At 38.5% G+C, this 24,572-nt stretch overlaps 1 protein-coding gene across 5 annotated transcripts in view; it reads left to right on the forward strand.

Annotated features, from left to right (window-relative positions):
- The window catches only part of IL1RL2 (interleukin 1 receptor like 2), a 54,555-nt gene that overhangs the window by 12,507 nt on the left and 17,476 nt on the right, over nucleotides 1–24,572 (forward strand). For 2 of the 5 annotated variants that reach the window (XM_021677398.2, XM_012471514.2), the window contains 4 exons: nucleotides 3,946–4,105; nucleotides 14,747–14,818; nucleotides 21,104–21,233; nucleotides 22,008–22,144. In XM_021677398.2, coding sequence (XP_021533073.1) covers nucleotides 3,946–4,105; nucleotides 14,747–14,818; nucleotides 21,104–21,233; nucleotides 22,008–22,144 — 499 coding nt within the window. The remainder of the gene's footprint in view (nucleotides 1–3,945; nucleotides 4,106–14,746; nucleotides 14,819–21,103; nucleotides 21,234–22,007; nucleotides 22,145–24,572) is intronic. The other 3 variants (XM_021677399.2, XM_012471515.3, XM_064371283.1) reach the window with 2 other exon arrangements.

The following is a 24,572-nucleotide window of genomic DNA, read 5'->3' on the forward strand; positions in this document are numbered from 1 at the left end:
GACATGGAAATTTCTCCAGCAGTATTGAAGTGTCTAGTCTCCAGTTCTGTGGGAGCTGAGTCTTCTGGTTTATTTGTTGGGGTGGCTCTTCCTGATGCGGCATGGCTTGACACACTGGAGTTGCATAAGTGTCAACCCCTGGTCTCTGAATTGCAAGTGGTGTCAATTCCTCACTTGCCAGGTTGTGGTAGAGGTAGCAGCTCTCAGGGAAAGCTACTTCTGCAGTGTGGTTCTAGCCTCGATGCCACTTCCTAAGTACTTTCACAGATTTTGCAAAGCATCTAGTATCTTGTCTTGAATTGTTTTCCGCATATAATACAGAATGGTTTTTGTTTGCTAAATCCAGACAGAGGTATATGGCCTCATGGCTCTGTTTCAAAGATTAAATGACCTAATCTATCCATGAAACATTTAGTTCAACATGAGTACATAATAAGTACCTAAAAAATAAATATTAGAGATTATTATTTAGTTAAAATAAAGGAATGAGTGAGCTGGAATAGGGAATCAATCAGAAAGTAGTATATTTAATCTTAATAATTTGGAGACAGGGGTTCTGGATAATGGCAAATCCCTATGGCAAACCCTGGCTTATGTCTGGGAGGATTGAAAACTGAGAGAAGTCTCCAGGAAGTCTTCGAAACTGAAGAGCTTACAAAGGACAAGGTTTGTGTATTAAGACATCTGCGTACACCTGAAAAAGTGGTAATGTCTCCAATTTGGTTTTTGTTTCAATCCCAAATTACTCCTCAGCACAGTAGTTTTGGACCCCTACCACTGCTCAATCTGAACTTGCTAAAGTTACTTCGGTCTCTCCAGTTGCTAAATTGACATTCATTTTCAGCCAGATTGTGGCATTCAGCATTGCTGGGCACTCCCATCAGCCGGGAGCTCCCTTCTCATTTCTTTATAAGACTTACTGATTCTCTGTCTCTGCTTATCATTTTTGTTTCTGGCGCTTCCTTTGTAAACATCACTGAGTTCTTTTCCTCTATATGTGGGTCTTATGATTTGGGATTCCCCATGGTTTCAGCTGTGGTCGTCTTCAGTGCTCACTTTGCTTGCATTCAAGTGGATGATTTATAGAACCTTCCATTTGGTTCTATATTCTCCATATGGCTCCCAATTCTCTTCCACTTTGAGCTTTCTTCCAAACTCCAGATTATTTTGTCCAATAGTCTGATATACGTTCTCCTTAGACCCTCCCATCCCCACCACTCACCTCATGCACCATGGTTAGAGCTATTTTTTAATCTTACCCCAGATAGGATCATTTTCTCCATTTCTTCGCATTCCTTCTTCTACCTAATAACACCTTTGCATACCTAAGCTCGGGCTGTAGAAGTCCTGCTCCCTCTGTGTATTCCAAATTTGTCACTAAATTTTGTGGATTGAAATTGCTTAAAATCATTGTTTTTTGTTTGGTACTTGCTATCCCTACTGCCCTGCCTTAGTTTAGGTTCCATTTGGCTTCAGTTTATGGAAATAAAATCTAAATTGCTTATATTTAGATTTTATTTAAAAATCTTAGATTTTATTTCAATCTAAAGGGTCTTTAGCATTGCACTATTTTAATCCTTTACCACACGGCAACTGAAGGGTCTTTCTCAAAAGAAAAATCTGATTATCTTACTCTCTTGCTCAGAAAGCTTCTGATGCTCAACTCTTCTTCAAGGTTTTCTATGACAGGGCTCCTGACTGCCTCACCAGTTTTATCTCCATCATGCTTCTGTACCCACTGAATCTTTAGCAAGAATTCTCAGGCTATTTTATGTCTCTGAAATATTGTACATTCTGGGTCAGGAGTTTTCTTCATGATGCCTGGAATATATAAGGTATTCAAATGCAGACTCTATTGTTCTTAATATTTTAATCTTAAATCTTGTTAGTGAGACATTACCCTAAAGATTTTGAATTTAAATCCAAGCTCGTTTAAAGTTTAAACTTTGAAATAATGTTCCAGTGGATCAGAATAGAGGCAGTCCAACTTATAGCAAAGTGACGGAATGGCCCTCAGCTGTCAAGGCTGAACTTTAAGATGATTAAAATAGTTACATCTTGAAAGAATGAATGAATCCATCAGAAAGAGATATAGGTGATGGGGAGGAAGGCAGCAAATCACACTGCCATGTGTGCACCTATGCAACAATCTTGCATGTTCTTCACATGTATCCCAAAACCTAAAATACAATTAAAAAAAAAAAGAGAACTGCTCGACCATGGAAGCACAGAAAGGGAGGCCCAGAGACTGTGCCTAGCCAGGGACTATCCAGGGAGGACTGTCCAGGGAAGAGGTTTATGAAGTCCAAGGACTAAACATTGTGCTTTGTTTGGGCTGTGTGCGTGGCTTATGCCTGTAATCCTAGCACTTGGGGAGTCTAAGGTGGGCAGATTCTTTGAGCCCAGGTGTTTGAGACCAGCCTGGGCATCATGGTGAAACGCTGTCTCCACTAAAAAAACAAAATAGGGCATGGTGGCGAATACCTGTAGTCCCAGCTACTCAAGAGGCTTGAGTGGGCGAATCCCCTGAGCAAGAACCTGTCTCAGGAAAAAAAAAGTGCCTGTCTGTATCCTAAGGAAGGACATCACAATATCAGAGTCAGATGCCTTCACACATCTAACGCTGATTAGTAATTCCAATTTCGTTTGATAAGCAGTTGTCAGAATTGGTTTCCAATACCAGGTATTTACAGGGAAATAATGTAAGCCTTCTAGGAAGTAGCATTTCACATTATAAATGAACAAATGCTTGTGGCATTAATTATTTACTACGTCCTGCTGGGTGGCTCTATTCATGCTGCTCCAAGGGTGGAGAACGAAGTGTGACTCTGAACCGTGCCTAGGTGTGGATAGAGCTTCACACTTGGGCAGTTAAATATTTATTTAATTAGGGGTTTGCATGTTGATTTTATCTTTTAGATTGTGCACTTCCTGAGGAGAGGGACTGCATCTCAGTCCTACATGGCCAGGCCGGTCACAGTGCAAGCAAACTGCAGGAACTCAAATGTTTGAATGAACAAATGAACTTAATTAGCTAAGCAGTCACTCTGTGGAGTGTAGCTTCTTGAAGGACAGGGAACATGTTTGGGAAAATTCAGAAGTGGGCCCAAGGGATGAAAGAAGTGATTATTAACATGAGAATGTGAGCCTAGGACAGGACAGAGGAATGGTGAGGCTTGCCTTCTGGGTGGCTGCTGAGAGAGAAAGCATTCCTGAGACTCACTAGTCTTCCGGTTGGTTGGGTGTGAGGTTGTTGCCTTGTCCATGGAGGAGGCATGGGGAGTGTGAGAAGTGATGTGACATCTGCCCTCCATAAACTTGGCCAGCATCCTTTGATCACGGTTCAGTCCTTCAAATTGGATATTGGTGAAAGGATTTCTATAAAGTCCAATGCTTGATAAATGCAGAAAGTGTAATTGGTCCCACAATGCTGGGGAGCAGTCATTATTCACCTGAGTTTCCAGTAAAGGGACTTGGGCCATTAAGTGGTAGTCTGCTGGGAGACATGGGTCCCTGAAGGTGGAGGACGTTCATATCCTCCTGCCAAAAACTTACCCAGGCTCAGTTTTCCTTCGTGAAGTCTTCCTTCCAACTCACATAGGCCATTCTTCTCTTAACTCCTACTAGACTTAATGTTTGTATAACTCACTTTAGCCTGTAAAATATTCTTTGTCAAATCTGTGTATATCTATATACACACACTTGAACATGTATATGTATACACACACATACATACACATTATAAACAAACTGGGCAAGGAATTCTGCTGTGTCTGTCTGTCTATCCATCTATCTATCATTAATCTATCATCTATCTATTTTTCCATTTACCCATTTTGCTAGCTGTTTGTTGTCTTCCAGTTAGATTGTAGATTACCCTAATTCTAGGGATCACACAGGTTTCTAAGAATTCATTGAATTGAATTTTGTTTTTATTTGTATTAGGACTGTAACGAGATTAAAGGGGAGCGGTTCACTCGTTTGGAAACCAAGCTTTTTGTGAGCAACGTCTCGCCAGAGGACAGAGGGAACTACGTGTGTCAAACCATACTGTTACACTCAGGGAAGAAGTACAGGGTTTTAAATGGCATCACTGTGAGCACTAGTAAGTATGCTCATGTATGCCCGTCGCCTTGTCTTCTCTTGGCTTTGTGCAAACTGGCTTCCGGCTTTGGATTTTAGGTAGGAGTGATTCTAGGTCTTGATTTTCCTGAAGGCTAGCAGGGTCTCAGACCTGCCACTGTTAGAATCAGAAGCTGGGAAGAGTGAGGCAGAAGGGCATGAGCAGCTTAGTCCCCTCATCTGAACAACAGAACGCTCAAAACTCTTGGTTGATTTGTGAGAATAAAATGAGATCATGCACATAGACTAGCTTCTGGAGTGCCTGATGAAACGTAGGTATTTAGAAAATGGTAGATGTGATGAACATGACTCTCATTTCAGCCGAGGTCTCCCCTGCCTTGAGTACTGCAGAGCTCAGAGTTCTGGATATGGTCCTGGGATATCCTGCTGTGCATGGGACCTGTGTTCTCAGATCAGAGCAGCCAGCTCTCTTGAACATATGCCCTGGAGGTTTGAAAGTAGAGCCTTAGAGGAAGAAAATCCCTAAAAGTAATTTAGCTCAAACCATTAATTTAATTTAATTTTTAAAATTTTCAATTTGTGTGAGTACATAATAGGTGTGTATATTTATGTGGTACATGAAATGTTTTGAATACAGGCATGCAATGTGTAATAATCACATCATGGAGAATGGGGTATCCATCCTCTCAAGCATTTATCCTTTGATTTACAAATAATTCAATTACCCTCTTTAAGTTATTTAAAAATGTACCCTTAAGTTATTATTGACTATAGTCACCCTATTGTGCTATCAAATAGTAGGTCTTATTCATTCTATTTTTTTGTACGCATTAACCATCCTCACTTCTCCCCTCATTCCCCCTACTACACTTCCCAGCCTCTGGTAACCCTCCTTCTACTCTCTATGTCCATGAGTTCAATTGTTTTGATTTTTAGAACCCAAAAATACGTGAGAACATGTGATGTTTGTCTTTCTGTGCCTGGCTTATTTCACTTAACATAATGATCCAGTTCTATCCATGTAGTTGCAAATGGCAGGATCTCATTCTTTCTTATGACTGAATAGTACTCCCTTGTGTATGTGTGCCATATTGTTTTTTTCTGTTTGTCTGTTAATGGACACTTAAGTTGCTTCCAAATCTTCACCATTGTAAACAGTGCTGCAACAAACATCAGAGTGCAGTTATCTCTTCAATACACCGATTTCCTTTCTTTTGGGTTTACACTCAGCAGTGGGATTGCTGGATCACATGGTTGCTCAATTTTCAATTTTTTGAGGAACCTTCCAACTCTTCTCATAGTGGTTATACTAATTTACATTCCCACTGACAGTGTACAAGGGTTCTCTTTTCTCCACATCCTCAGCAACATTTGTTATTGCCTGTCTTTTGGATATAAGCCATTTTAACTGGGTTGGGATGATCTTACTGTAGTTTTGATTCCTACTTCTCTGCTGACCAGTGATGTAGAGCACCTTTTCATATGCCTGTTTGCCATTTGTATGTCTTATTTTGAGAAATGTCTATTCAGGTCTTTTACCCATTTTTTTGATCAGATTGTGTGTGTGTGTGTGTGTGTGTGTGTGTTTTTCTATAGAGTTGATTGAGCTCCTTATAACATTCTGGTTATTAATCCCAATGGGTGGTTTGCAAATATTTTCTCCTCCTCTTTTTGCTTTGTTGATACTTTCCTTTGCTGTGCAGAAGCTTTTTAACTTGATGTGATCCCATTTGTCCATTTTGTGCTTATGTAGTATTGCTTAAGAAATTTGTTTCTCAGACCAAATAGTGCAGATTAAGTCAGATGTTTCTTCGTTGATTTTCTGTCTGGAAGATCTGTCCAGTGCTGAAAGTGGAATATTGAAGTCTCCAGCTTTTATTGTATGGGAGCCTGTCTCTCTCTTTAGCTCTAATAATGTTTGCTTTTATATCTCAGTGCTTCAGTGTTGGGTGTTATGTCCTCTTGCTGAATTGACCTTTTTATCTTTATACAGTGACCTTCTTTGCCTTTTTTTTAAATAGTTTTTGTCTTGAAATCTATTTTCTCTAATTATAGCTACTCTTGCTCTTTTTTGTTTTCAATTGGCATGGAATATCTTTTTCCATCCCTTTTCTTTTCAGTCTATGTGTGTCTTTATAGGTGAAGTGTGGAAACAATCAATGGGTCTTATTTTCTTATTCATTCAGCCATTCTATGTCTCTTTATTGGAGGGTTTAGTCCATTTACATTTAATGTTATTATTGATAGATAAGAACTTACTCCTGACATTTGTTTTCTGCTTGTTTTGTGGTCGTCTCTTCCTCCTTTCTTAAATCCTTCCTGTCTTCTTTTAGCGAAGGTGATTTTGTCTGGTGATACGATTTGGTTTCCTGCTTTTTAGTGTCTCTATTGTATGTTTTCTGGTTTGAGGTTTCCATGAAAATTCAAAATATTATTTTATAATCGATTATTTTAACCTGATAACAGCTTAATATTGTTTGCATAACAAACAAGCAAAAAGAAAGCTTGTAAATATTATTTTCTAACCCATTGTTTTAACCTGATGACAATTTAATATTGTTTGCATAAACAAGGAAAAAGAAAACTAATAAAAATTCTACATTTTAACTTTATCCCTCTGCTTTTTAACTTTTTGTTGTTTCTATTTATTTTTTTATTTTTATTTTTTATTTTTATTGCATTTTAGGTTTTGGGGTACATGTGAAGAACATGCAAGATTGTTGCATAGGTACACACGTGGCAGTGTGATTTGCTGCCTTCCTCCCCTTCACCTATATCTGGCATTTCTCCCCATGCTATCTCTCCCCAACTCCCCACCTGCCGCTGTTCCTCCCCTATTTCCCCCAGCAGACCCCAGTGTGTAGTGCTCCCCTCCCTGTGTTCATGTGTTCTCATTGTTCAACACCCGCTTATGAGTGAGAACATGCGATGTTTGATTTTCTGTTCTCATGTCAGTTTGCTGAGAATGATGGTTTCCAGGTTCATCCATGTCCCTACAAAGGACACAAACTCATCGTTTTTGATGGCTTCATAATATTCCATGGTGTATACGTGCCACATTTTCCCTGTCCAGTCTATCATCGATGGGCATTTGGGTTGGTTCCAGGTCTTTGCTATTGTAAACTGTGCTGCAATGAACATTTGTGTGCATGTGTCCTTATAGTAGAACGATTTATAATCCTTTGAATATATACCCAGTAATGGGATTGCTGGGTCAAATGGAATTTCTGTTTCTAGGTCCTTGAGGAAGTGCCACACTGTCTTCCACAACGGTTGAACTAATTTACACTCCCACCAACAGTGTAAAAGTGTTCCTATTTCTCCACATCCTCTCCAGCATCTGTTGTCTCCAGATTTTTTAATGATCGCCATTCTAACTGGTGTGAGATGGTATCTCAATGTAGTTTTGATTTGCATTTCTCTAATGACCAGTGATGATGAGCATTTTTTCATATGCTTTTTGGCCTCATGTATGTCTTCTTTTGTAAAGTGTCTGTTCATATCCTTCGCCCACTTGTTGCTTCTATTTATATTGTATTGTACTGACCACATCTTGAAAAGTTGTTGTAGTCATTACTTTTAATTGGTTCATCATTTAGTTTTTCCACTTAGGATAAGAATAGTTTCACACCACAGTTACAGTGTTAAAATATTCTGTGTTTTTCTGTGTACTTATTATAACCAGTGAGTTTTGTACCTTCGGGCATTTACTTACTGCTCATTAATGCCCTTTTCTTTCTGATTGAATTACTCCCTTGAACATTTCTTGTAGGACAGTTTGGTGTTGATTTTTGTAGTTTTTGTTTGCCTAGGAAAGTCTGTTTCTTCTTCATGTTTGAAGGTTATTTTTGTGGATATACTATTCTAAGGTAAACGTTTTTAAAATGTGTTATGACACTCTTTCCTGCCCTATAAGGTTTCCACTAAAAAGTCTGCTGCTAGATGTGTTAGAAATCCATTGTATGCCAGCTACTCAGGAGGCTGAGGCAGGAGAATTGCCTGAACCCAGGAGGCGGAGGTTGTGGTGAGCCGAGATCACGCCATTGCACTCCAGCCTGGGTAACAAGAGCGAAACTCCGTCTCAAAAAAAAAAAAAAAAAAAAAAGAAATCCATTGTATGCTACTTGTTCTTTTCTCTTGCTGTTTTAGAACCCTTTCTTTATCCTTCACCTTTGGGAGTATGATTATTAAATGCCTTGAGGTAGTCTCCTTCGGATTAAGTCTGCTAGGTGTTCTACAACCTTCTTGTATTTGAGTACTGATATCATTTTCTAGGTTTGGGAAGTTCTCTGTTATAATCCCTTTGAATAAACTTTCTACTCTTTTCTCTTTCTCTACCTCCTCTTTAAGGCCAATAACTCTTAGATTTGCCCTTTTGAGGCTATTTTATAGATCCTGCATGCATGCTTTATTGTTTTTTATTCTTTTTTATTTCATCTCCTTTGGCTGTGTATTTTCAGATAGCCTGTCTTCCAGTCTGCTAATTCTTTCTTCTGCTTGATACATTCCACTATTAAAGGACTCTGATGCATTCTTTAAAATGCAAATTGCATTTTTCCATTTCCAGAATTTCTACTTGATTTTTGAAAAATTATTTCAATCTCCTTGTTTATCTGATAGAATTCTGAATTCCTTTTCTGTGTTACCTTGAATTTCTTTGCCTTTCCTGAACACAGCTATTTTGAATTATCTGTCTGAAACATCACATATATCTGTTTCTCCAGGATTGGCCCCTGGTGTCTTACTTAATTCATTTGAGGAGGTCATATTTTCCTGGATGATGTTGATGCTAGTAGATGTTCTTCAGTGTCTGAGCATTGAAGAGTTAGGTAACTATTGTAGTCTTCACTGTTTTGGCTTATTTGTAGTTGTCCTTCTTGGGAAAGCCTTCCAGATATTCAAAAGGGTTCAAGTGTTTTGATCTAAGCTGTATCTGCTTTAGGTGGCACCCTAAGCCCAGTAATGCTGTGGTTCTTGCAGACTTGTGGAAATACTGCCTTGATGATCTTGGACAATATCCGAGAGAATTCTCCTGATACTAGGCAGAGACTGGTTCTCTTTCCTTACTTTCTCCCAAACAAACCAGTCTCTCTGTCTTTTCTGAGCCACCTAAAGCTAAGGGTGGTGTGACACAGGCACCCCTGTGGCCGCGACCACTATGACTGCTGGGTCAGACCTGAAACCAGCACAGCACTGGATCTTACCCAAGGCCTGCTTTACCCACTCCCTGGCTTCTGCTTATGTTTGCTTAGGCCCTGGTGCTCTACAGTCAGCTGGTGGCATAGCCAGCCAGGCCTGTGTTCCTCCCATCAGAGCTGATTGCCACTGGTGAGGTCTCTCAGGCCCTGGGTGGATCCAGAGGTGCCGTCTAGGAGTCAGGGATTAGAGTAAACAAACCTTAGAAGTCTAGCAAGTGTTTTTTTGTACTGCAGCTGAGCTGGCAGTGAAACCACAAGATGTAGTCCTTCCCACTCTTCCCTCCCTTTTCCAAAGGCAGAAGAGCTTCGCTATCCATAACCACCACCACCGCCAGCCACAAGGAGTACTTAAAAGGCCCAACAGCTCTTAAATCAGCTTGTGGTGAATGCTGCCTTGCGTGGGACTCACTTTTTAGGACAGTGGGCTCCCTTCTGGCTCCAGGCATGTGCAGAAGTGCCATCCAAGATTCAAGTCCTAGAATCAGAGACTTCAAGAGCCTGCTTCGTGATCTACCCGCCTGTGGCTGTGCTAGTACCTAAAGTGCAAGACAAACTTTTCCCTCTGCTTTTCTCAAGCAAAAGGAGTTTTGCCCTATAACCACCACAGCTGGTAATGTGCTGAGTCTCACCTGAAGCCAGCAAGTTTCAGAGGCTCATGCAAGGCATTCAGTGTAGTACCTGGAAAATTGCTTCTGATTATTCAGGGCACAGGGGCTCTTCAGTCAGGAGGTGATGAATGCTGCCAGGACTGAATCCTTTCCTTTAAGGCAGCGGGTCCCCTTTGGCCCATGGTGTGTCTAGAAATGTTGTCTGGGAGGCCTGGAACATGGGCCTCATGACTCTGATCATTGTCCTCTCTTGCTGTGACTGAGCTGGTATCCAAGATGCAGGATGGAGTCCTCTCCACTCTTCCCTCTCCTCTCCTTAAGCGGAGGGAAAGTGCCTCTTTTAGAGCTGCAAGCTGTGAAGTCTGGGGTGATAAACAGGGGTGATGCCCACACTCCCTTGGCTGCCCTAGATGGGAACACTGAGGTATATTGCATTCCCCACTCCAGTCCATTGTCTCTGGCAGCACTAGGACTCATCTAAGGATTGCAGTCCCTGTGGCCCAGACTGCCTCTCAAGTTTACTTCAAGACCCAGAGCACTTTAGCTTTTGGTGGTAAGATCTGCGGGAACTCAAGTGCTGATCACTGGATCAGTAATTCCCCTCTGTCTAGGTTGTTTTAAATGCTCCCTCCATGGGCCGGTGGCAACTGAGTTTGATCCAGTTTTCCTTTCTGCTCTAACAAGACAGCACCGAGTTCAGTGCCTCACAATTGCTGTGTTCTTCTTCCCCCAGCAACCAGCAACACTCTCAGTCCCATGCCTCCACTGTCGAGGACTGGGGAGGGTGGCATTGGTGATTGAGGACTGTTTTTTCTGTCTTGTTAGTGTCCTTTTCTTCGATACAGAGTTAAAGCCAGATACTATAAGTGATTTTTGGTTCTGACGAAGGTGTTTCTTCTGTGTAGATAGTTGTTAACTTGATGTTCTTGTAGGGGAGACAATTGGTGGACTCTTCTATTCTGCCGTCTTGCTCCACTTTCTCTCCCCAAGCCGTAAATTTTACAGAGGTCCAGGAGGGGAGCAACTTACTGAAGGTCACAAAGCTGGTTATTGTCAGAAACAGAGCCAGAACTCTGGCATTCAGTGCCCAGGCCAGCATTGGTTTTTCCAAACACACTGGGCAAGAAGTCAAGGAGTTCCTGCTGTGGCACCTTTTGCTCTTTCTTTGGTAGAAAGTTGTTTTCCATATTTACGCATCTAGATGAGAAGAGCAAAAGGCTCAATACTTCTTTGATGTAGACCTTCCTATTTGTCATTAGTTTCCATCACACTTCAGAGTACTTGGGGAGACTGAGCTATTTCTGGATGGTTTGGATCCCTAAGGGGATCTGCTCAGCATGGATGGCTCCCTGCTGCCTTTGCAGGACAGGGCCCTTTACTCTGTATGGTCCATTGACTCCCTGTCTTCCAGCTGTTCTCCCAGAGAGCTCTTCCTTTCTAGTCCTTCCATGTTCTTTGCTGCAACTGCTCACTTGATTTAAATATTTTTGGGTGGTCTTCAATTTTAATTATTCTCACTAAAAGCACAGTAATTAAGAAAATTAATTGTATAAGATGTTTTGATTTTCATGCATTTGGGTTTTATGCTGACCATTATCTCTCTGAAAAAAGCACCTTCCTCATCTTGTTCACAGTTGAATCCCTGGCACTGAGCTCAGTGCCTGGCCTAGACCAGGCACTGGTTAATCTATTTATTAACTGGTTAATCTATTTATTAACCAAATGATTAACTACTCTAATGAATTAATTTTACATTAGTAACTGAAGGAAAAATTTGAAAGGTGAAATTTGTCAGGTAAAATGAAGAATCCCTTAGGAAGTAACTGGGTTCAGTAGTCTCTACTTCATGTTCAATAAACATTTATTTATGATCTGTTTTATGCCAGTATTATGGTATGGCCTGATAATTAAAAAATGAAAAGCATTGTTTCTTCTACTGAGAAACTGTCAGCCTGGTGGTGATGAATCTGGAGATTAAATGGATCATTTTAATATCATGTGCTAAGGGTAGAGTCATAGACAGTGTCTGGGGAGTAGGAAAAGAATAAGAAGGAGCCATGGGTGGCAAGCAAATGGTCTGGGAAGGCTTTCCAAGAGGAAAGGAGTTCCCAGGCGAATTTCAAAGAATGAATAGGATTCATAAAAGTAAAGAATGAATATGATTCATAAAAGTGAGAAGGGGTCTCTAGGCAGAGAGAACAGAGAGAACATTGTAGGACAAAGCATGGAAGTGTTAAGCATTATGTTTATGTTGGATCTAAAATGATTTTGTTAGAGCCTATGTGAGTATCTGGTAGGGAGGGTGGGAGACGAGACCATGGAGTTAAACAGGGACAAGGTCCAGGGGGCTGCTTATGCATAGGCTTTACCATGCAGCCACTGAAGGGCCTGTGCAAGTGCAGAGTCCTGGGGCTGCATTTGTTTTGGGAGACATCAGTATTGAGATGGATGGAAGCCAGAGGTGAAGAAGGCTTTGCAGCTTGGAGACCACTTACGAGGCTGATAAAATATCCAAAAGAGTCCTGTTAGTCCCAAATTGGGAGAAGGCCATGGGTGATTTCTTCTTAAAGCAATCATTTAAGAACTCTTTGCTGAGTACTGAACAAAGATAGGTTCTGTGCCAGGCAGAGAGAACTTAGTGGTGAAGAAAGCAGCCAGTACCACTCCTCTGATGAAGCCTGAAGTCTGAGAGGGAGGGGAGGCGGAGATTAATCAGATAACTCACTAATAAGACGTGTAAGAAATGAAAGATGAAAGATGAAAGAGGAAAGATGAAATGAAGAAAAGGAAAAATCTGAGATCGAACAGATGAGGGCCTGGTGAGAAGGCAGTGGCTCGGAGAAAGCTTTCTGATAATAGTCATGTTGATGGTCAGGAAGCATTATGTGAGTGATAGAGTTGGGAGATTTTTTCCAGACTGAGGAAGTAGCAAATGTGAAGGCCCTGGTAAGAGAGGGAACTTGGAGTATCTGAAGAGTAGAAATCAGGGTTAGAGTGATGATGAATGAGAGAAATTATGGTAAGTGATGAGGTTGGATAAGTAGTCAGGGGCCAAGATGAAGTAGGAACCAGCAATTCAGGGTAAGTAGTATGAATTTTATTCTAAAAGCAATGACAGACAGCCAGACAGATTGAAAGTAGAAGAATAGCATGGCTTGATTCTCATTTCTGAAACAGCAGACTGACTGCTGTGCACAGAATGATCCATTGCAGGGTGGATCAGAAGTGCAGGTGCAGAAGTGCAGGTAAGGCATGAAGGCACAGGTAACATGCTATCATTGAAGATGGAGAGATATGGATGGGTTCAGGGCATCTTAAGAGGTAAAACCCACAGGGTTTAGTGTTGGGCTGAATATGGGGAGAAATATGGCATGGTCAAAAAAGTTAACTAGGCTTTTTGACATGTGCTATTGACTGGATGGTGATGCTATTTAGTGAAATAAAATAGCTTTGGAGGAAAACCAGATTTAGGAGTGAGATCATGAGTTTGGTGATTGCTGCATTGAGTAGTATGAGGTGCCCTTGGATGGTGGAGATCCAGAGTAGGTTATGGCTTGTGTGGGCCTGGAGCTTAGAGGAAGGACTGGAGATATGACCTTTAAAGTCATTTGCCCTGAAATGATATTTGAAGAGGTGGGTGTGAATGAGATTGCTTAGAAAAAGAGTGGAAAATAGAAGGCTTAGGAATGAAGAAAAAGACAGACTGAGAAATGAGGAGGTAAAAATAGTTGAATTTGGTAATTGATAAGTTGAAGAAGGTGAAAGAAAAGCTGTTGCCTAGAATGGTTTTTGGATTTTACATATGTGTGTTCTAGTGGGTGACGTTACATTAACTAGCTGGGGATAACTTTGTTTGAGACATGGTGCATTTAAATAGTTTGTGGAATATATAATTATTATTGCCATCATAAAAGATATGTATTTTTGTATTTTTCCTAGCTCCTCTCTTACAACTTTTCCATATCCCACCCCAAATATAAAGGAGGAATAATGGAACTAAGTAGATGATTGTTAAATTTTGGTAGACAAATGGGAGAGGAAAGAAGTAGAGAAAGACTCAGGGACAGGGAGTCCAGGGAGTCAATACAGGGAGACAAGCTAAAGTTTGGTGGTAGGATGAAAGAGCTGGAACAATAATAGAAGAGGAAGGGATATAAAAGAATATGGAAATGCAGAGTTGGAGGAGAAAGATTAAAACTGAAGATGTGATGAACCCTCATGGATCTCTCACCCAATTTTGACAATTATCAACTTCTGGTTAGACATTTTTCATCTTTACCTCTACCCACTCCCACCAATTTTAAAGACTATTTTAAAGTAATTCAAAAACATGATATTATGTATTTTCCCATCTATATAACATTCTTAAAAGGACGAAACTATAGAAGTAGAAAACAGATTAATGGTTGTCTTGGAATAGGAATGGCATGAGGGAGTTTTTTTGAAGGTAAAACAAGAGGGTTCCTATTTCTCTCAAGCTAGCACCTAAGCCAGGCCTTTGCTTAAAGCCACTACTTGAAAAGTGTTATTGGATTATTAGGTAATGAAATTTTATTATACAAGCTTACTAGTTTATATTATAAACAATATAATATATAGTTTATACCAAAATATAATGGCCAAAGTGAACTCTCCTCATAGCTCAGCTTCTAGCTTTTTTTTTTTGGCAATTCAATTACTTCCAGTTGAAAATGTGTATTTATGGAGTGAGATTTTGTCACATTGTGGGTTTTGATTTTTCTTCGACAGAGCTGATTGATGGTCTGCTTTGCAGGGCTTCATGTTATTGCATCAAAGTTTTTGGGAATGTGTCATGTGATTCTAATACAATTTCCTGTGGGTATGATTTCTTAACAGAAAGAGTTGAATATGGAGGAAGTATCCCTAAAATCATTTATCCAAAAAATAATTCAATTGAAGTACAGCTAGGTGAGTAAAATCATTGAAGCCATTGAAATCACTAGGGGAAGAGGTTATTATGTCTGCTTATCCTGGTGAATATTGTAAACATTAAGGATGAAGATAAATCCCATACACACCTAGTTTCCAGCTTTGGATATTCCTGACTGAGCTCATGGGGAGAGGAATCAAAATAAAACACCAGAGAGCTGAAGCCTGGAAAAGTTGTGGTGGCGAAGAAGTCTGGCAGTGAACACTATGGGCCTAAAGTGATGACTATAAATTCATTTATGCAAAGGCAATGAAAATGCAAATATTCTTGAAAAAGACAATACATAATATAATATAAAACTACTATTAAATAATATTGACCAGGAGTTCTGGATTATATTCTCTCACACTGCAGGGTATATTAAAGGAGTGAAAAAAATTATTATATTGTATTGCTTAATCTACATCGAAAAGGATCAATAACCATTGTCTCAGTTTGTGATCTAACTAGAAAAAAGGGGTCAAATTATTCTTTAAAACTTAAAAATAATCACTAGTAAAATAAATATGTTGTATAACATCTGAAGAAATTAAGCAAAAATTCCAACACCTCCCAAAATAGAAAGTTATATGTGTCAAATAGTAGTGTATCAAAGTACATAATGCTAAAAGTCTCAAAAATATAATACATAAAACAACACAATTGTTTCAGTTGTAGCGAGAGACTTTAACATACTCTTGCTTTGAGAAATTTACTAGGAAAGTAAGATTCTACATGGTTAGAATAATAGAGTAAAAGTAATGAGTCTGATACATAGATCACTTTCAGAAACATCTATGTAAAACTCAGAGTCCAAAAGAGAAATTGTATAGATCATGGGGTATAATCATGATGCAGTGAATGTAAAAATTTATAACTAAACCAAAACAATAAAATAATCACACTCATTAAGTATGTGAAGTGATGGCTTTGTTGATTAGTTTGATTTAATTATTCTATAATATAAACATATATCAAAACATCACATTGTACCCATAAATATATATAATTATTGTCAATTAAAACTAAACAAAATTTAAAAATCTAAACAACAGCAAAAAAATCCATCTTTCAATTATTGCATTTTTGGTTAGTGAACCAAAGCTATAGTTAAAGAATATTAGAAAATAATGAGAGTGAAAATACTTCATATCAAATTTCATGGCGTATGACCAATGCTGTACTCCAAACAAGTTTATATGTTTAAATAACACTATTATTAAGTGTAGAAATAATTAAAATATACAATTAACCATTTGATTCTATAAAAAGACCAACTAAACAACAAGAATAAAAGTAGAAAATAATGAATTTATTAAAGGAAAATAAGCCAGTACAGTCTGTCCCAGAGTTGGTTAAGGGCAGAAGAGCTATGGTGGGGATGGAGGAGAAAGATAAAGTTCCAGCAAATCTAATCCCCTAAATGCAGAGACAATCACATATAAAACATTTAGAAATATAGGAAAGTATATATAAAACAACAAATGATAAAGAGATGAAATCTGTTTAAAAACTACTAGGTCCATATGTTTTTAGAATACTTCTTTTAAACTTTCAAGGAAATAATAATGCCCATAATAAAGGATAACTGACTACACATTACTCACTATATGAATAGTCTTAAAAGACAAATTTGGCTATTTTATCTCTCTTAATTGACTTCCTTTCCCATTCTTGCCTTTATAAATTCTAGCCAATGTGTTTAGATAATTAAAAGGCAAGAGAGGGAGTTTTAGAAGTCTTAGAGGAAGGAAGATAGAATTTGTAAAACTTGATCTGTTGGTTTCTACTTAGAAATTTTAACAAAGTTAAGTAAAAAACTATAATCACTAGCATTTGCTTACTAATGTTATTTTAATACAAAATAAACACTCAAAGTTAATAGAATTTTTACATGCCTAAAATAGCATATATTTCGTAATTGGGGAAAATGGCATTCACATTTGCAATACAAGTAACAAAATAGTAAGGAACAACTGAACAAGAAATTAGAAAGACTTGTCTACATGATTAAAAATGTAACATTTTAAAGTGGAACAAAAAATAATATGTGTTTTAGTGAAATTCCAAAAGATGTTTCTAAATAGAAACAGTATTAAAATGTTATTTCTCGTAGATTAATAATTCAAGTTTAATATAATACCAATTAAATTTTACTGAATATCCTAAAACTTGTCAAAGCATTTCTAAAATTTCTGTCAAAAATGCTGGAAAGAGTTAACCAAGAAAAACTCAATAGAAGAGAAAAGGGAGCCATTTCCTTGTAAGTATTAAAATGTATTATAAAAATATAGATCACTAGTATGTCAACAAGATTGCTAACTAGGGGTTTCTAGCACTAATTCCCCTACAAAAGGGCCAAAATATCAAATAAATAGCTACATTTTGATTAAAGTGTCTGAAGGAGAGCACTAGAGTACAGCATAGAAATGATGGAGTCCCTGAGGAACATAGAAACTCAGGATGGCAGCATAGACAGGGGAGGAAATCACCCTTTCTCTGTAACTCTGTTTTCCCCACCAAGATTGACTTGGAGTCAAGAGAAATTTCTTGCAGCAAAAAGGTAAGCAGAAGGCCCCTGCAACCTTCATTAGTACTACAGACACCTGCAGTTCTTGCTACAGAAGAAATCTGCAGTCCTCACAGGCCCTGAGCAGTGTGGGGAGCAGCCTGGAGTTCTCATGGCTGCATTCCTCCAGTGCAGGAAACTACCTTATGCACACTCTTATCCCCCATGACCAACTCTGCTACAGCATGGCACTATCTTGAAATTGTAGCTACTGTTAGAGTGAGTCCTGTTGTGACTGATGCAGGGCCAGTAGCCACTGCATCTCTCCACCCCCAAGGCTCTGCCATCATTCCACCATGTTCATATGGGTGGCTACAACTCCACAATCCTGGTTACTTGAAGTATAAGCCCTGATCCTCATGCTCAAATGTACATAGTGCCCTGCTTTCTGTATGGACAAGCAGTCCTGCACAATGGGGAAACTTCCCCTGGCCAGCAGTTCTACTCTGCTCACCCTCATACCCATGAGGGTGTATATACTCACCCTCAGCCTGAGAACCAGGCCAGCAGTCTTGCCCTTGGCAAGGCCACACCCCTTTTCCATTGGACCTACTGTGCGTGCACACACATCCTTGGCCTGAGAACCAACCTGGTGGCCCAGCAGCCTGCAAAGCCATGCCACTGCCAGTGCAAACTCTTGCAGCCTAGGTCACTGAGATACTCAAAGATATTACAGATGTGGATTGTAACTGAAGAAACTGCATGAAGACTACACTTCTGTGACTCTAGAACCAAAGCCAACATGCCCTATTTAACTGACATGCTAGGATGCATCTACAGAAAAAATATTTCTCTAAGAAAGCTCCTCCATAAAATTAGAAGAGGTGATTGTTGCACCAGATGTGTGGCTATCAACATAGGGACACAAGAAACATGAAAAAAACAGGAAACATGACATCTCAAAGGAGCTCAATAATTCTCTAGTAACAAACCTCAAATAAAATAAAATTTACTAAATGCCTGAAAAGGAATCCAAAATAATGATCTTAAGGAAACCCAGTTAGATAATAAGAGAATATAAGCAAATAATTCAATGAAATCAGAAAAACAATTTATGATCTGAATAAGAAATTCAACAGAGATAGATATTATAAAAAAAGAACCAGAGAGAAATCTGAGCTTAAGAAATCAATGAATGAAATTAATGCAATTGAGAATTCAACAACAGACTAGATTATTATATAACAACTTTCTTTGTCTCTTCTTATAATTTTAAACTTTTACCTGATATAAGTGTAGCTACTCCTGGTTGCTTTTGTTTTCCATTTGCATGGAATATCTTTTTTCATCTCTTCACTTTCAATGTGTATGTATCCCGACTGGACCTACTGTGAGTCTGTGAGTAAAGTAAGTCTCTCGTAGGCAGCACATAGTTGGTTCTTGGTTTTTGTTTGTTTGTTTGTTTTTGTTTTTTAATCTATTTTGCCACTATATGTCTTTGAATTAGAAAATTTAATCTATTTACATTCAAGATTATTATTGATCAGTAAGAACATGACTCCTTCTGACATTTTGTTAGTTGTATTCTTGTTGTTTTTCAGATCCTTTGTTTCTTCACAAAGAATTTTGTGATTATAATAGACTATTTTAAGCTGATTACAATTTAACTTTGGTCACATAAAAATACTCTAGACATTTATCCTCCCCCTAACAGTTTATATTTTTGTTGCCTTAATTCACATCGTTTTAGATTATGTGTTCCCTAATAACTAATTGTGTCTGTAGTTATTTTTGAACATTTTGACCTTTAAACTTAGTACTAGAGGCTTGAAAGATTTACATAGCACCATTATAGCATTGAAATATTCTGAATTTGATTTTGAACCTCTGCTAGTTTTGCGCTTTCACATGTCTTTATGGTGGTAATTATCATCCTTTCACTTTCAGTTGCATCATTTTCTTAGGCATTTTTTGTAAAATTGGTCTAGTAACAATAAGTTCCCTCAGTTTTTGCTTGTCTGGAAGGGACTTCATTTTTCTTACATTTCTGAAGAATAGCTTTGCTGGATAGCAGTTTTTATTTTCATTCAACACTTTGAATATAATATCCTTTGTTCATGAATTGGAAAAATTAGTATTGCTCAAATGTCCATACTAATGAAAGCAACTTACAAAAAAAGCAACTAAAAACAATGTCCATACTACTGAAAGCAACTTACAAAAAAAGCAACTAAGTATGGAAAGGAAATATTCGGTGCAATCCCTATTAAAATACCAATGACATTATTTTGACAAAAAGAGAAGGTACAGTCCTAAAATTTGTATAGAACCACAAAATACCCTGAATAGTCAAAGCAATCTTGAGGAAAAGACCAAAAGGCCAAAAACCAAAAACAAAGCTGGAGGCATCACACTACATGACTTCAAAATATACTAAAAAGCTATAGTAATTAAAACAGCATAGTATTAGCATGAAAACAGACACAGATCAATGGAACAGAATAGAGTCCAGAAATAAACACACAAATAAACCTCCAACGGATATTTGACAAAAGTGCCAGGAACACACATTGAACAAATGACAGTCTCTTCAATAAATGGTGATGCGAAAATTGGATATCCACATGTACAAGGATGAAACTAGACCCCTATCTTTTAACATATTCAAAACTCAACTTGAAATGATTTAAATGATTTAAAGACTTAAATATAAGACCTGAAACTATGAAACTACTAGAAGCAAACGTTAATGAAATGTTCATTTCATTGGACTGGGCAAGGATGTTTTGGATAAGACCTCAAAAGCACAGACAATGAAAGTAAAAATAGATAAATGTGATTATATCAAACCAAAAAGCTTCTGCACAATAAAAGAAACAATCAACAGAGTGAAAACACAATCTACAGAATGGGAGAAAATGTTTGTTAACTATGCATCTGACAAGGGGTTAATATTCAGAATATATTAGGAACTCAAACAGCTGAACAGTAAACAAAAATAAACAAAAAACAACACAAATAATTTGATTAAAATATAGACAAAAGACATTGCTTCTGGGATTCAGACAATATCCTGTTTTCTTGATGGGGTGAAAATGGTATGGATATTTGCTTTATGATAATTCATTAACTCTACATTTCTATTCTATACTCTTTCATATATGTGTGTTGTATTTCACAATCCAGTTTTTTTTTTTAAAAAAAAACAGAATAAAGGACACTCCTTGAATGTTACAATTTACTATACTCATGGGAGAAAATCCACTGAGACTATAAACTGATGAAATATAATTTGTGAATGCATGTAGAGGCAGGATAAGGGAAAGAGGGAAAGCATTGGGGTCACATTTATTGAAGTCAAAATATCACTGGATTTGGTGTTAGAAATCTAGAGTTAATATCTCATTTCTTCCTCTAATTAATTTGGGTAAGTCACTCCATCTATCCAAAGTTCAGTTTTTGCATCCTTAACATAGGCATAATAGCACCTCCCCTTTTCCTGCCATGTAAAATTATTTTTACATGGCATTTGTATACTTGATGATGTTTGGCAATGTATGCGTATCTGTTTACAACGGATGTCCTGGAAATCCACTTGCTCCTCATGATTTCTCTCCAGGAAAAGAAAAAGGTAGATTAACATTAGCCTGGGGGGTATTTCTGGTAATCAAAAGGTATTCAAGACTCGAGAGTAAGATGCACTTGTTATCCAGGTATTAATAAATTTGAAAGTTTATAGAATTTTCATTGAATATTGATGATTTTGTTTTTTTAGGCACCACCCTGATTGTGGACTGCAATATAACAGACACAAAGGATAATACAAATCTACGATGCTGGAGAGTCAATAACACTTTAGTGGATGTTTACTATAATGAATCCAAACGAATCAGAGAAGGGGTGGAGTAGGTGTTTTGCTTTTCTGAATTATCTAAAAGCTGTCAAGGGTTTCTCCATCTAAGTGAATCTGGTGTCTCTGCCTTCTCCTACTGTTTTTGCCTCTCAATGATTCGTGTTATCAATTCCACCTACCATATAGTGAGGGAGATATGTATCCCTGAGAGCAATAAGATCCATTTCTCTCCGCTACTACTTAAGGTTAGTCCCATTTCCATTCAGTTATATTGTGAACCATAGGCCTTCAAAGCTTAATGCCCTGGGAATACTAGGCAAACATTTGAAATGACACAAATGTGTATTTTGCAACAGTAAAAGAAAGAAATAGTTCATTACTATACTAAAGAAGCACCAATGGGGACTCTTAGGGAAGATAGTGCATAATCATTAGCTAATTGAATGAATATAAACTCAAGTTATGGTGGTATAAATGGAGTGGTGTAAATAAAACTAATGAAGTCAGAGAGCAGAGGAACTTGTATTGGGTTCTGCAGTGTGGGTAAGTTAGGATATGTAAAGAGGAATAGGGGAAGGGCCTGTGGGACTGAGGATGGTGTCTGTAGCTAACAGAACCATACATCCTTGACACCATGCAGAAGAAAATGCAAATTTGAAAATATACATTCTACATACCTCACTGGGCCAGTCAGCAAAGTATTCTTAGGATAACATGATAGTCCAAACTGTTCTCCAAGGAAGCACTTTATCTCCAGAAAACAGATTATAAAATATGTTGGGTAAATATAACTCATGTATTAGTGACTGGCTCTTTTCTTTTGTAGAAGCTATGTCTCTTTTCAGGAACATAATTTGTACACAGTAAACATCACCTTCTTGGAAGTGAAAATAGAAGATTATGGCCTTCCTTTCATGTGCCACGCTGGAGTGTCCACAGCATACATTATACTGCAGCTGCCAGGTAATACTCCAGTGGGTTACACACTGTTCAGAGTGTTCAAAACGACGGCCTGGAAACACATCTGAAGGAGGAGTGACTCTAAATGCTCAGTGTGAGGCATCAGGGTGAGATTAAAAGGACAAAGTCAATATGAAATCTACAGAAAACCTCATGCAATGGCTCATCATGTTCTTGGAGCAAGGCTGTGATTTTATTGCAGTGTATTTTGAAAGTGCCATATTTTCAATACATTGAGATTTTATACACCAAAACAGAAAGAATACAAAAGGCTTTCTTTATTTAGCATGATTACCAAATGTTTTGCTTTTGATTTTGAGCTTTTAGATTTTTCATAAATAATTTGATATAAAGTCAAAATGCCTATATATGTTTTTACCATGTAACTTTGTAAAATTATCTATAGAGGCTGAATTCTGAATATTTAAGCAGGAAGGCTTCTGTCCGACTCAATATGTATACAAATTACACTCTGAGCACCTTACAGAGCTAACTGATTATCCATTGGAAGTGATAAAGTCAGTGTATAGGTAGTGGAGGGTAAAGCCAGAATCTTGAGAACAACTTTGAATTCATAACATATCAGGGGAAGTGTATGAAATACCTTGCTAAATGCTGTGAGGTTTACGAAGACAGTTGTTCTTCTTGATTCTATTAATATCGTGTGTGTGTGTGTGTGTGTGTGTGTGTGTGTGCATGTGTGGCTAGCTACATGAGAGAGGACTTGAATTTACTGGTGTTCTTTAATAATCAATTAAACTTACGCTTGCATACATTCAGCTAAAGTCCCACCAGAAATGTTTTTCTAGACCCTAACAGAAAACACAGTGGTTGCCGCATAGAGTTAGCAACTGTGCCTTTGCCCTTGCCAAGCTCCTAGCCTCTCAAGTGTCCCTGACCTCCCTTAGAATACTTAGATGGTGAATAGGCATCTGCGCACAGCAGCTTGCAGCTCTAGGTGTGCACATTCTCTGCCTCACTTTTGTGTCCTGAAGTCCGGTGTCATTCTGGCCTCAGCTGCCTTAACTGTGAGTGAGCACAGTACCCTCTCCTCACCCTGGGCTCATGGGGAATCCTTGGGTTGTGTCATGTGGAAGGACCCTTGGGCTTATCTGTCACCACTGCCTATTTTTTCTCTTCTCACTGACTTTTCCTTGTCGTAAAATGTCCCTTTCCATCACTTTTCTCCAGTCAGTCTTTTGTTTGCCATCTCTCTCTCTGGTACCTCTATGAGGTTCCATCATCTGTGCTGATTTTCCTTTTGTGTCCTCATCCCTGTAATCTCTTTCCTCGTTATGGTGTCAACTGTTATACCCAGGCAGGTGCAAACAAATTCTAAATATCCAGCTGTGTTCTGTCTTCCCCCATGACAGCTCCGCATTTCCAACTGCATATGGGAGTACAGATACACTGGCTGATGTCAGAAAGCATGTTTAAACTCTCCAACCTCCTGGTTCTGTTTTTCTTACCTTTGTTAATGGGACTGCCGTATCTTTCACATTGCTCAGGCTCAAAATCTGGAATCATTTTGATGCCTTCCCTAATCCTCCCTCATGCCAAGGCCCAGTGAGTTGCCAAGTTCAGTGGATTCCTCCCCTTGTGTCCACTCCCACCAACAAGCTGGATGGTAGAGTGGCTCCTGCCCTGGACTTTAAGGCCAGGTTTTCAGGGTCAGATCCTATCTTGTCTACTTAGGAGCTGTGTGAGCACAGCACTGTCACTCAACCTCTCTGTGCCCGTGTCTCCTCACCTGTGAAATGAGGAGAATAGCATCCTTCTTCCACAACTGTTGTAAGAATCAGCTGGGATTTTCTTTCATACCTTTTTATTGTGGAATATAACATACATATATGTTATAACACATGCACATGTATGATAAAGGACAAACAGAATATCTGCATCATACAACAAGTCATTGTATAGCAAACACTCATGAAACTATCACCTGGAGTAAGAAAAATGCATTGCCTGAAAAACCCCTGGGTGTTCTTCCTCATCTTCCCTTCTTGATAACCATCCTCCAACTTTTAGGAAAGTCATATCCTTGAGTTTCTATTTATGCTGCTAGTCGCAAAAATACAATTTATTTTTGCCTATTTTTGAGTTTTATATTAAGAGAATTGTACAGTATGTTTTATTTTCTTAGGTGTGGGGGCTTATCCCTGTATCACTGATATAGCAGGTAGCGTAGTTCATTGATTTACATTGTTGAATCCTATTCCATTTAATAACTAGTCACAGTTTATCCACTGGGCTATAAATATGTGGCTTGCACTGTTTTGAGTTTGGAACTATTAACAAATAATACTGCTATGGAAATTCCTGTTCATGTGTCTGTGTACCCATGTAGAGGCATCCCTCCAGGATGTATCATTGAGAGTAGAACTGCCAGGTGCGAGTCTGTCATTAACATTTCTATATAATGCCACAC

Source organism: Aotus nancymaae, unplaced genomic scaffold, assembly GCF_030222135.1.
Source record: "Aotus nancymaae isolate 86718 unplaced genomic scaffold, 86718_ANA_hifiasm-v0.15.2.pri h1tg000131l, whole genome shotgun sequence".
Taxonomy (NCBI): domain Eukaryota; kingdom Metazoa; phylum Chordata; class Mammalia; order Primates; family Aotidae; genus Aotus; species Aotus nancymaae.